Source organism: Aptenodytes patagonicus, chromosome 5 (assembly GCF_965638725.1).
Source record: "Aptenodytes patagonicus chromosome 5, bAptPat1.pri.cur, whole genome shotgun sequence".
Lineage (NCBI taxonomy): Eukaryota > Metazoa > Chordata > Aves > Sphenisciformes > Spheniscidae > Aptenodytes > Aptenodytes patagonicus.
In genome coordinates, this window is record NC_134953.1 from 38,393,198 (window position 1) to 38,405,570 (window position 12,373).

The 12,373-nt window shown below is 51.9% G+C and overlaps 1 protein-coding gene across 1 annotated transcript in view; it reads right to left on the minus strand.

Moving 5' to 3' along the window:
- The window catches only part of LOC143160299 (cadherin-23-like), a 157,666-nt gene that overhangs the window by 22,939 nt on the left and 122,354 nt on the right, over positions 1–12,373 (minus strand). The window contains exons 12-13 of the mRNA XM_076338026.1: positions 9,511–9,660; positions 8,559–8,717 (exon numbers count right to left, since the gene is read on the minus strand). Of these exons, the coding sequence (XP_076194141.1) occupies positions 8,559–8,717; positions 9,511–9,660 (309 nt within the window). The remainder of the gene's footprint in view (positions 1–8,558; positions 8,718–9,510; positions 9,661–12,373) is intronic.

A 12,373-nucleotide genomic window follows, 5' to 3' on the forward strand; every position in this document is an offset into this window, starting at 1 on the left:
CCTGACAGAAAGACGAGGACTTCAGATCCGTCAATCACATTGCTACCTGGTAACTCCCTCCTCCCCTTCCCTTTATTTACAGAGCTGGATTGATAAGAATATTTAACAGAAACAAGGAGTGCAAGCACATTTATATTTTTTAAAAAAACCAAAAAGCACGCAGGAAGAAGAGAAGCCATTCATGTTTAACTTTCCAGGCAATTTGGATTCGTCTGCTTTATTTAACTCTTTACTGTTTCATGTATTTGCAGTTTTCCTCTCCTCTTGCAGATAAAGAATTCAATTTTCTTTTAAGCGGTGGGGAAATTGGAAGAGATTTTGTTCTTTTTAAGCACAGCTGGAGTCGGAGCACTCAGGGGGATTGAGAACAACAAGATCAATTAAGATGCTAACAGGGAGGGTGAGCCATGTGGGCCAGGGGAGGGGAGAAGGGCTGGAAGGAGGGACAAAGTCCAGGCTTGGAGGATATCAGAAATCAGCCCTCCCTCTGCAACCTCCCTTCCAAGGGCGAGCCTTGCCCTGGCTCTCACCCGGACCTAGTAAAATGCCTTTATTGCCACGCCCAGGCCAAAGCCTTCCCAGTGAGGATGCATACCCTGTTACTGCTGCCCCAAAGTGGGTCCACATCCTACCTCCCTCCAGCCTGCAACTGGGACTCCTCCTCCTGAGCCCATCCTCTGCAACACCCAGCTCTCCCTGGATGTTTAGCTGGCAGTCTGCCATTACCACCTCCCTGGTGTTCACCCTATCCAGCAAGGGCTTTCAGATACATTTTCCATTCACTTCAAGAGGAAAGAAAGCATGGAGGCTGACCTGGGAGTACTCCTCTCCCAGTGTGCTCCCCAGACCATCCTGTGCTCCCCAAACCCATGCAGGAAGGCAGAGGAGGTACAAGCTACTCCTAACACATGTGCAGTAGGGACTCCCTGCAGAGCAGGACACAAACAAGCAGGCTGCACAGGGACCTTCAACCCCTGACCAAAATTTAGAGGGTCAGTCAACTGGAAAAGCTTGAGAAGTCCTGTGCTATCCCCATCACAGCGTGGGGGAATGCTGTCCTACTGACCACTGATGCCCTGTGAGATGATGGGGTGCACCACTCTCTGTTCCTAATGTTGAGGTGTGGCAATCTCAGGTGCCACAGATGAGGCAGGGGATGGTTTATCTCCCACCTGATTCCCCGCAGAAGCTGAAAGTATGCTCATCCCTGGAAGTCTCTTCATCCATCCATTGATTTGCAAGGTATTTCCCCACCTCACTCCCTGCTCTGACTGGCCATGTTCCTTACTCCATGCAATCTTCCCAAAATCAGGAGTGATGTAGGCGTTCCCTCAAGGCTGGTCCACACAGTCACCATCAGCACGTGAGAGAGAAACACAGCCCTTGGCGCAGCACCTCACCCACCAGCAGCTCAAAGCTACAGCCAGCTCCTCTGCTCAGTCTCTACAACTACTGCCTTTTATCTTGGACTGTTTCTGCCCCCTGTGTTCACTTTTTCCTCCAAGAAAAAGAAGGAAAAAGAAAAGCTTTGGAGATCATCAAGAAACAAAAGACAGCGGCAGCTACGCAGACATCAGGAGACAGCGGGTGCCCTTGGCCAAAGGAATGGAGGAATGCAGGGTGGGGTGAGACCTGAAGGCTGCACAGGCAACGGGAGGAAACCCCCCAGGTTTGCAAGCAAAGCTGCATCCCACCCAGATCGGCCATGTGCACTTGGAGTTGGACAAACCCAGAGGGGTGCAACCCACCTGGGTACCCCAAAGCCGCCCTAGGACTGCTGCAAAGCTCTGGGCTAGGATGCGGGAGCCCACAGCATCCCTGTGCCCCTGCCAAACTCACACCAGCGGCAGACTGAAGGCTGATTGAGAAAGCGATTTGCATTTTAAATAGGTGCTTATTGATATCTGCAACTCTCCTTCCCAGGGTGGGAAAACTACATTATTACTTTCTTGTTGACTGGCGTTTACAGCTGGCTGGAAAGAAGGGGAAAGAAAATCAGGCTGGGATCGATTTTCCCATCCCCGATGTGAGGCCAAAGAGAGATCGAAGAAGCAGAAGAAAACTGACAGCTGGGTGGTAAAGGAGAGAAACTTTGCCGACCAAATTAAAGGTTGCCTTAATGAGGAGAGTAATAGAAGGTTAATTAGCACATTTACTTCATTAGGCTCTTACTAACAAGGCTTCTCCCGAGGAAGTGCAGTGGCAGAAAGGGGGAAGACGAGAATCCAGGTGAATGGATGTGTCGGGGACAATGACCAGGGAGGGGACAATCCATGGAGGGTAGCAGAAAGGGACTATTCAGGAATGTGAACCAGAATATATCTATATATAAAATAATAAATACATATACACAGACACACGTATATATAAAAGAATATATAGGCTAATGCATTTGCAGAAAAGACAGAGGAAACTTCTCTTTCCCCCCTCTGTAAAATAATCTGAAAATTATAATCTGAAACTCAGAGAAAAAAAAGGGAAAGCGGCTTTTTTAAAGCACAAGACTGTCTTACAGATTCAGATTATCAAGCCCCAAGGGAAAACGGTGCTTATTGTACCCGCCTTGCTGCATACCACAAGCTACAGAAAATCATTCCCACGCTGAAATCGATGCCTGATGGTTGAATTGGGCACTGTAGTTTATAGTCTGAGGTCTGCAGACTGCTGGAGATGCTCAGACTATTCCTGAGGGTCTGCAAAAGATAACTCTGGAAAGCATACCAGCAGGCTTGCCCGAAAATGTCGTGTGTGTGGGCAACATTTCAAAGCTCTGAAAAGTCTCAGCATCCCCTTCTGACTTCTCTTGAGGGTGGCTGTCATGGGGAGCAACCCAGCGCCATGCCAGACCAGAGGTATTTCTGGGCAAGAGGGACATCAAAGCAAGGCAAAGAACATAACCTCACAAGGATGTGGGAGGGTAGGATCCCAGGGAGAAGGCAGTCACTAACTCAGCAAGGATTTGGGACAAATCACAAATCCCAGGGAGGCATTGATGTTATTTTTAAAGGGTGGCTGGTCTGAGAGAGGTGCCTGAATGGGCAGCTGACTCATCTGACCCAGTCTGAGTAAAGAAGAGCCAGCAGGAGAGCATCAGGAACTGCAGGGGTTAATGCCTCTGCTGGGAGATGCTTGTGTGGGGGTTGACAGTGGACAGCTGGGTAATGCACTCCCTGGAAACCCCTCCACATCTCCCCCTTTTCATCCCAGCCATTTGCCAGGGAGTGTGGGCTGTGAGGGAGCCACACAGCAGCCTCCCCAGCTTGCTCCTGCTCGCCAGCTGGCTGACGGACCCTGCAGCAACCGATCCCAGCCTGCGCAGCTAAGCCAGACCGGGGCAAATAAAGCAGAGAGGAGGGATCATGGAGCTAGGATTACTTTCCACACTTCCCTGGAGAACCATTTTTCTCCACACCCTTCAAGGCAAATAAAATGCATTGTTTTGTTAACACAAAGTTACTCTTGGTTTGTTTGGGCTTTAATGATTTTGTTATCGGAACTTTTCAGGAGGACTTTGCTGTGCAGATTTGTAAGATATGAGGAGCTTAAGGAGACCTCCCGCCCCTTAATTGTTACCTCCTGCTGGGTCAACTTAGCCCCCTTCCCCATTCCTCCAGGTCTAGCAAATACATCAGCAATGGAGAGCGAGGCACGTACCTACGCCACCGTGCAGGTCCCTGGCTTTTGGGAAGCCGGCACCGCGCTAACCTCAGCCCATGGCAGCTGCTGTCAAAGCAGCAGTGTCTGAAGGCAGCTTTGGAGGGGCACTGTGCTCTCTGCTCCACCCATCACGGCACTCGGATGCTGTAGCCTTGCAAGGTGGCAGAAGCTGGGCATGCCACAGTCTTAGTGCGACAGGCGCGAACACAGGCTCACACGTTCCCTGCTCTTCCCAGCCAGGCATCCTCCACCGCACGTGAGGGACACGGCTGGTGCCAGAGCCCCAGCGCATCACCAAAAGGACAGGAGGGGATGCTGGGCTGAACCCCCCTGCTCCTCTCCCTCTTGGGGGGAGCTCGCTGGAAGCTGGGCTGGGTCTTGGTGACCCCAGAAGCAAGGCCATGTTTTCATAGCTTCTTCCACCCAAAAAAGTTTCCCAGCTGAAAGCTCCATCTCGTGCCAATGCCTCTCTCCCTCCCCAACTCACAGAAGGGACCTCACGGGGTATTTCCAGCCCCACCACAGCTAATGGGATGTGAGCCCAGGGGACCACTTTCAAACCCTGCACGCCTGTGAAAGGAAGGAGCAGAGACCTGAGCAGCTAGGTCTGATGCCTGGCCAGCATCAGTCCTCTTCGCAGCCACCGGGCATGGGATGCTGAGACTTTTCTTTCCACTCCCATCTCAGCTGACGTGCTCCATAAGGGCTTGCAAAGCGGCAGTACTACTCCCTGCTGCCAGCAATGAGGCAGCTTGGAGCAGGATGGAGAGTAGCAGCAGCATAGGGGCATGTACCTGAGGGCTTCTGCTGCCTCTGGACTCAAACAGGACTAGGCAGAGGGACTGGCCCCACCAGCTCCTCCCTAGCAGATCATCCCCTGCCCAGCGCTTTGTCCCAAAGCAGAGGGCATTCCTTCTGGGTGTCCCCACCTCACTGCCCGCTTCCACGAAATTGCTCTTCTTCCTGCAGAGGGGATTTCCTCTGGGAACGTCACCATTCGCGCCAGACCTCGCTTCCTGCAAGACTTGTACTGATACTCTTAGATAGTGGCGTGGATGTCAGACCATGCCCTTTTATCTGTCCCTCCTTCGTCTGCCTATTGATTTGTCCCTTTCTGCAATGGATTTATCCTCCATCTGGTCTAAGATCTGCAGACACGTCTCTAGTCTAACAGCTCATCCTCTTCTCCAGCTACTGGGCTTCTCATCTGGGAGAGACAGGGCTGGAGATACCCTCCTCTCTCCTGCTCCTCTTACCCCAGGAGAAAACCAGTTGTTGGGACTTGCTTTGGAAGATGTTTGCTAATCCCATCACAGGCACTGATCATGGCTACGGCAGAAGAATGGCCATTCATCCACCCTAGCACTGTCCTTCCTCAGGGCTTCCTACTGCACACAGCCCTGAGCCCTCTGCCCCGTGCTGGAGCCAGTACCCTTGCTCACCGCGCCTCTCCAGGGCACAGCCTTCCAGCCTGCTCCCTGCTATTAGGAAAGCCAGCACCCATCGAAAGCCACCAGCTGCCCAGGCAGCACTTGGCTGGGGGTGTCAGAGTCCTAGTTAATTTAGGGTGCAGTGTATATTCTTGGTGCCTCTCGTTCCTGGAAGGCATGAAGTTATACTGGCTGCCTGCTTGCTCAAGAAGTGTGAAATTCTTTCTCTGACCTTTTCTGTTATGTTATTAAAAGGCTTCATAGCCAGTTGTTTCAGAAAAAAGAATAATATCTGTTGGTAGCTGGGGCAGAACTTGCCCATATATTCAGGCTGAGCTCTGGTCAGCCAGTCCTCTGCCTGCACCACCCCGCTTCACCCCCGCCTTGCAGACAGAGCGTGCCACTGTGCGGGACCTCGGAGCCTCTCCAGCCTGGCTTTCCCCTGCACAGAAGGGCCTGGGGCAGGGGAAAAGAGAAGTTTGCATTGGGAGAGGCTACTAACAACTGCAGAGCCCTGGACAGCCTGCTCTCCCCTCTGCTCAGCCATTGGGTTGCAACGCATGTGTAACTCCAAACTGCAATGATTTATGTTACAGGGCAACCTGGAAGCTTTGACTGGAGTAAGGACCCCTTCACGCTGGTCTCTGCAAAAGCAGACCCAGAAGCAATCTCTGGCCTAAGGGGCTTATCACACAGGTAAAGAGCACGGAGGCAGGAGAGAAGACTGCCTTTGGGTGTATTGCAGGCTCCCTGCACATGGCAGGAGCTGTTCCCGTGAAGCCTGGACTCTCCAGATGTTCTCATACAAGCAAATGACTACCTGAATCTATATGATAAATGCATTTCACGGACAGAATTAAACAGACGGATAGATGGATGAATGGACAGACAGGGAGACGGAGGGAATGTGAAATAGAGAACAAAGAGCAGACAAACAAAATCTTAGAGGGCGGACAAGGCTGTGCCGCGCCAGGGAAGTAACCGTGATTTGCCCAGGAAGCCATAGGGGCGCATATCTGAGCCCACGCATCTCTGGGCAAAGTGAAAGAGGCAGAGAGCAGAAAGCAGGCAGCAGCTCGGGGTGCCTGCTGGCTGCTTGCACTTTGGGTTGTTTTACAGTTGATTTATACGTGTAACAGGCAATGTTTCTCTGCTGTCACTGACATTAGGAGCTGAAATGCTGCAGAGACGAATGGCCATTTGTCACCACAAATGAAGTCTGCTTGCTCTTTTTTTTTCCTTTCCATTTTCAGCTGGCCAAGCAGAGGGCAGTGGGGAAAGGGTGGCAGTGAGGAGCGTGCTTGCTCGGCAGGGCAGGCTCACTGCTCTTCCGAGGTCACAAAGGAAACCCCTTCCCCTCGCCTACACCCACCTGACCACACACAGCCAAGGGGGACTAGGGGGAAGGTGCTTGCTAGAAGATGGGCAACCAGCCCAGGGTCTTCTGGGCTGCTAGGACTAACTTCTCCTCCTTCCCCAGGATGTCGGGCTGGGCAGAAGATGAGCGATCTCCCATTGCCTCGGCCCCCCGTGGTTTTAGCTACTCGCCTCCCTGCTGGGAAGGAGCTGCAGGCGCTGCTCTGTCCTGCCAGCTGTGCTTGGCCATCTCTGACAACGGCTGGTGGGAAGCCTCCTGCCATCCTTTGGCGACCTCTTGCCCGGCCCACGCGCTCCCCTGTTCCTCCTGATCTCATAAACCTCCTGATTTGTCCTTAGCACTCTGGAAACCCATCGCCCCTCCAAATGCATGGCACAAAACCTGCGCTTATTTGCACAAAGGGGCATTTTGCAGCATTGAGCAAGGGGGGAGCCAACAAAAGTCCCCATTCATGAGGACGTCATTCAGTGGCCACCAAAGAAGTGGGCACTCCATGTGGCTGGCCAGGCTTTCTTCAAAAACCCATCCCTAACCCCTGTGGGTGAATACCCATAAAGAGCTCCCAGACAAGCGGAGAAGAAGGAAAAAAGAAAAGGAGAAATTTATTAGCAAGGAAAGCAGACTTTTTGTCTGCGGCATGTGGGACAGTTGGAGAGGCACGGCACAGGCAGGCAGTGCCGTGGAAGCAAGCAGAGGGCTGCATCTCGAAGGCGAGTGGCAGCAGCAGGAGGAGCTGGTACTTTATGAGCGTTGTTAAAAGTTTGGGATCAGCTGGGAGGGCAATCTGGATTTCAGCGCTAATTGCATCCATTCTGATTTATCATAGAAGATTCAACTCCTGGCATTTTGTGTTCGCTCCGAAATGCTGGCATAGCTGGAAGTTGGGGAAAGAGGATACGCAGTAACAATCTCATTGTTTAGTGTCTGACGGTCTGACTAGTTAAACATCTGCTTGAAATATTAATAACTGTCAGATGGGAACAGCTCAGGGGCTCTATACAGTTTCACACCATCTGTTTGTAGAGTAAACACACTTATGCACAGGCGCATACACCCAACCCTTTTGTCAGGGCTTTTATTCTCCGGATCGGCACTCCTGCGCGGGTGGGTGACCAGGGGCTGTGTCCTGGGAGAGCAGGGGCAAGGCGGGGCTGGAAGGGCAGCAAATTCATCTACAACTAACAATAGCAGTAGTAATGCACCCAAAGCCTAGCAGTGGTTTTGATGCTCCCTCCTTTGATATTTCCCATCCCAGCGGAGCTTTGCTTCCTACTTTGATCATTTTTCAGCGCAGGGTTTTGTTCTGGTTCTTGCTGTGCCTCACACTGGCACTGATATCGACTGACATTGCCCTCGCGCCCCAGGAAATGTATCTTCTTGCTGAGGATTTTGGGTGCTTCCATCAACCCATGCAGGAGGGACGAGCCCTACGGAAATGCCCCACTATTGTCACCACCTCTGTCTGCTGCACCACCGTTCTGCTGCCAGCCATTTAATACCAAGCTCTGCTAAATGCAGTCATTCCCCTCTTTTTCCATCCTTCACACTTTAATTGGCTCAACTGACCTCAATTTGGTTGAGGAAGATGATGCTTCCAAACAGGGCAGTGAGAAAACCTACACTAAAAGATAAATGTCAGGTGTTTGCTCTCACTGATGAAGCGACCAAGTTCAGTAGGTACCAAAGCATCTTTTCCCATAAGAATTAAGGTAAGAGAGAGGCAGTGAATACATGATGGGACACAAGCCATGTACACAACTGAAATACTCGGTGGATCTCATGCAGGAGGAGGAGGGAGTGGCAAGACCATGACCACCGGGATCAGTATCTGCAGGAGAAGCCACTGTTGGCAGATGAGACAGACAGTGCAGGACTTTCCTCGAGTTCCCGGTGTGGTGGGAACCACACACGTCTCCCAGAGACGAGGAAAGGTCAAGGCATCTGCTCCAAAAGCCCATGGAAGGGCTATACCCCACCACCAGCATCTCTCACTGCTCCATTACCAGGTTCCCCAGCCCATCCCTTGGTGACAGGCACTGCGGAGCCACACGTGCCAAGGACATGGCAAAGAGAGGCAGGATGCTCCTACTCACGTGGACCTGGAGGACGGTGGTGCCCACCGTGGTGTTCTCGAAGAGGCTGACGTTGTACAGGGCCTTGCTGAAAACAGGGCGGTTGTCGTTCTCATTGATGAGGTTAATCTTCACACGCGCAAAGCCGACGTGGTCCGGGACGCTCTCGTTTGCGAAGAGCTGGGCAGAGATGGAAAGCGAAGGGGAGGGTTGGAGATACTGTTTGCGAAGCTCGGGAGAGTTATCTATTCTTCTTTAATGGAGAAAACAACGCTTTCCTGAGCTCCCTCACCAGATGAGCCAGCTCAGTGCTAACCACCAAAGCATGGATGCTCAAAAAATAGAAAAGAGCCCCTTCTCTCTCCCCAAGGAGCTGCTCAGCTCTGGGTGACCTCAGCCCTTAGGTGAGCCAAACACCCTGTGCCACCTGCCCCGAACAGCCCCAGCCTCCATCTGGCAAACTGGGAAACCAGGACCTGCCACCCCACCACAGCCTGGGGCAAGGGTAGGAAGGCTTTTGCTCATCTTTCTCCACCAGTGGTATGAAAGTACCTCTGCCAGGACTAACACCACTGGCATGGTATAAGCCTGCTTTGCCTTCCTTGCGAATTTACAGCTCAGGCAGACAGCTGGACAAGGCTGGACCAGGAGGCTGAGGAGAGCTTTGGTGCCTGATAGGTGCACTTAAAACAAAGTTTTATGCTCTATAAAGCTTTTGTGGCCCTGTGACATAGCAAGGGGGAACATGCTCTGCTTAAGCTGTTGCAGCTGAGCCTTTGGATGTTGGAAAGAGAGAGAAGGCACAGAGTAAATCTCTTCCCCACCTCCTTCTTTATTATTATTTCCATTTTTTGGCCATTTTGTAATGCTCTGGAGTTTCATAGTGTGGATTAGAAAGAGGAAGAGAGAAGCCTGGTTAATGGTCACTCTTAAAAATATGGATGTCCCACAGAGCACAGGGGTGCAGCTCTACCGAAAATTCGTAGCGAGGAATGGTCTCAAAGTCCAGCGGCACTGCCACGCGGACGCGGATGTCCGCCTTCCCCTGGATGGAGGTCGGCGAGATGATGAAGTGGTTGGAGTTGTTGCCCACCAGGTAAACCTCGAAAACGCTGTTAGGTCCCTGGGAAGGGAGAGAGGAAGGTTGACAGTGGCAAAGGAGCGGCACAGCCACTGGGTAAGGCTGTGGGCACCCGGGGCCAGCCTGGGGGCGAGCGCAGCACAAAAGCACTGATCCGACTGCAAAGCCTGTGCATCGGGTGCAAACCTGCCAGCACCAGCAGCTTGGGTGCAGCCCTTCACCTTCGGACATGTAAAAAACCGGATACCATGCAATTACCAGAGATGCAGGGGAGCATTTCTCTGCTTGTGTTTGGTTAACTGAGTCATACAGTTCAGCACCGACTTTAAGCACTCTTTGTTGTGTTTTATTACATGTACTGGGTGTACAATGCATATGATTTCTATAAAACTTCTTTTCATGTGCACCAATTTTATAAAAAAAAATCTATGTGCACATGAAACAAATGCATCCCTGGGATAAACCTGCACAGCACACGCCTAGAGGGAAAATCCCTTTTACTGTTTCAAGATCCACACACCACACAGGGTATCACACACCAGCATTTCATCACCTCGTGCTGGGGGGCACAGCACAGGTGCCTCTTCCAAGCAGAGGGCTCTTTCCAGTAAGACAGCTCAAAATGGGAACTGGAAAACTCCTCCTCTCCCAAGACCTGGCCAGCAAAGCAGCAGGACCACTGACACACCGACAGCAGCATTTCAGGACCCTCACTCCAGGCACAGCACCCCTTCCCAAAGCACGGCCCAGGAGAGCACATGAAAAGCAAGTTCAGAAGCTGCCAGAGCTGAATTTCCAATTTTCCCCGAATGACCTCCCTCCTATCAGAAAAAGGGACCAATTAAATGCACGAAGGGGCACTAATAGCAAAAGCTGGCTAAGCGTGACTGCCGAGAGCTGGCGACACGAGTGAATCCCTGCTTGCCCTCCTCCTCCCTGCACCCCGCACCGGTGGAGCGGGGGCCAAACTGAGCATCTCCGGTGGAGCCACACGGCAGGAGCAAGCCCCGAGGGCACCCATGGAGCCACACAAGCAAGCCCCAAGGGCAGCCACTGCCCCAGGAGCTCAGCAATGCTCAGCTGGTGGATGATGGACATAGGGAACAAAAGGGACCCGTCTCAGGGCAGACTTAGCTCCTTCCAAAAGCTGTTTTGCTGGCAAACTAGGATGTGCCAATGCCAGCACAAGTGAGGGATGCTCCCCGACACTGGTACACAGCCTGGGAGGGAGGGAGCAGAGGATACGGAGAACAGCAGGAGGAAGCGTGACTCCCCAAGCCGTTATTTTGTACCCTATCCTTAAGATGCCAATTTATAACAAATGACTGTTTTCCATCAGTGACAAAAAGACACTTCATTGAGGAATTTCTGCCCAGCTCTGCTGCTGAGCCCTTGGTGTCTCTCCTGGGGTCCAGTGCCCTCCCCGCAGTACACAAAAGCACCTTTCGTGGTGACAAGATGCAAGGGGTTTTCTTGGAAGCCAGAAAGGAGTGAGTTTGTTGGAGGCATGAGAGAAAAGTTGAAACATCAAAAGAAACCCAAGTATTTGTGGGAAGAGAGCCAGGTGGATTAATTCCCCTCCAGCTGGGGAAGGAGATCAGCCTCCAGATACCCACCATCCCTAATTAGCAGCCCCTCGAGTGCCTCAGTCTCCCCATGTGAGGTCTGGAGAAGGGGAATACTTCTGCCTCTTGGGAGGGCTGCTGCAAGTTGCCGTTTATATATTTATTCAGCTATTTATTTTTTTGTTTCTGCCCCCATGCTGCTTTCCTTGCTCCTAGTTCCCAGAGCCTGTGAGCCCCCTGCGGATGGCTGAAAGCAAATCTGAATATTCAAATTGTTATCAGCTGCCCAGCAGAAGGGGCTGGCTCAGCCTGGCTCACGGCTAGTACCCCCTGCTCCGGAGGAAGCCACGGGGAGCTGCTTACATTTTCCTCACCCTTTCCTACCTGCTCCTGCCACCCAGAGCAAACAACGGAACTGAAACATGTTCATGAAGAAGAAAAACAAGTGCTGTCTCCCCAGGCTTGCAAAGGTCCTGGTGTGCAGCGGTGGGCTCACGGCCGAGCACCATCTCTTTGTGGTGCTGAGGATGAGCACAGGATGCACAGGTGTGCTATCGGTGCACAACCTGCTTTACCTGCTCATTTCCCCCCTCCAACCCCTTACCCACCAGCTCCTGTATTGCTCGAGGCTTTTCCCATCACTGAAAACAAATTGGCTCCTTTGCCTTCCTTTAGAGGCATAAATTAAGGAGCAGCCTGCCAAAGTTTAGCAACCCTACAATAATAAACCCGTCTGCACGCACCCTCCATCCAAAACAAATTGAGCCATAAAGAAACAGGCTTCGGAAGGAAGTTCGTTATTGCACAAAGCCGAGACACAGCCGCATGTTTCCCAGCTCGCCTCATCCTGTGCCAGCACACGGGGCCAACACTCGCCATGGCTTGAGGCTGCTGCCTGCTGCCTCCTTCCCGGCAATCAAACTTCCTCCCAGCCGTAGCCAGCGCCGCAACCGATGGAAATGTCATGTCAATTCAGCTAAAAGACAATTGTAGCTTCAGTTGGGCATAATTATTACTTTGTTTTTCGCGTGTGTATTCCTCGGAGTGTCCCTGCTGCCACAACGCCAGCATCAACCTCATGCCGATACCTGACTTCTAAAAAAACAATCGCTGACTGATCTACCCCAAATGCTTCATATTTGACCAATTTGTGATGGACCAGTTTTCCAGCCCCACGTGCGTAATCCCCA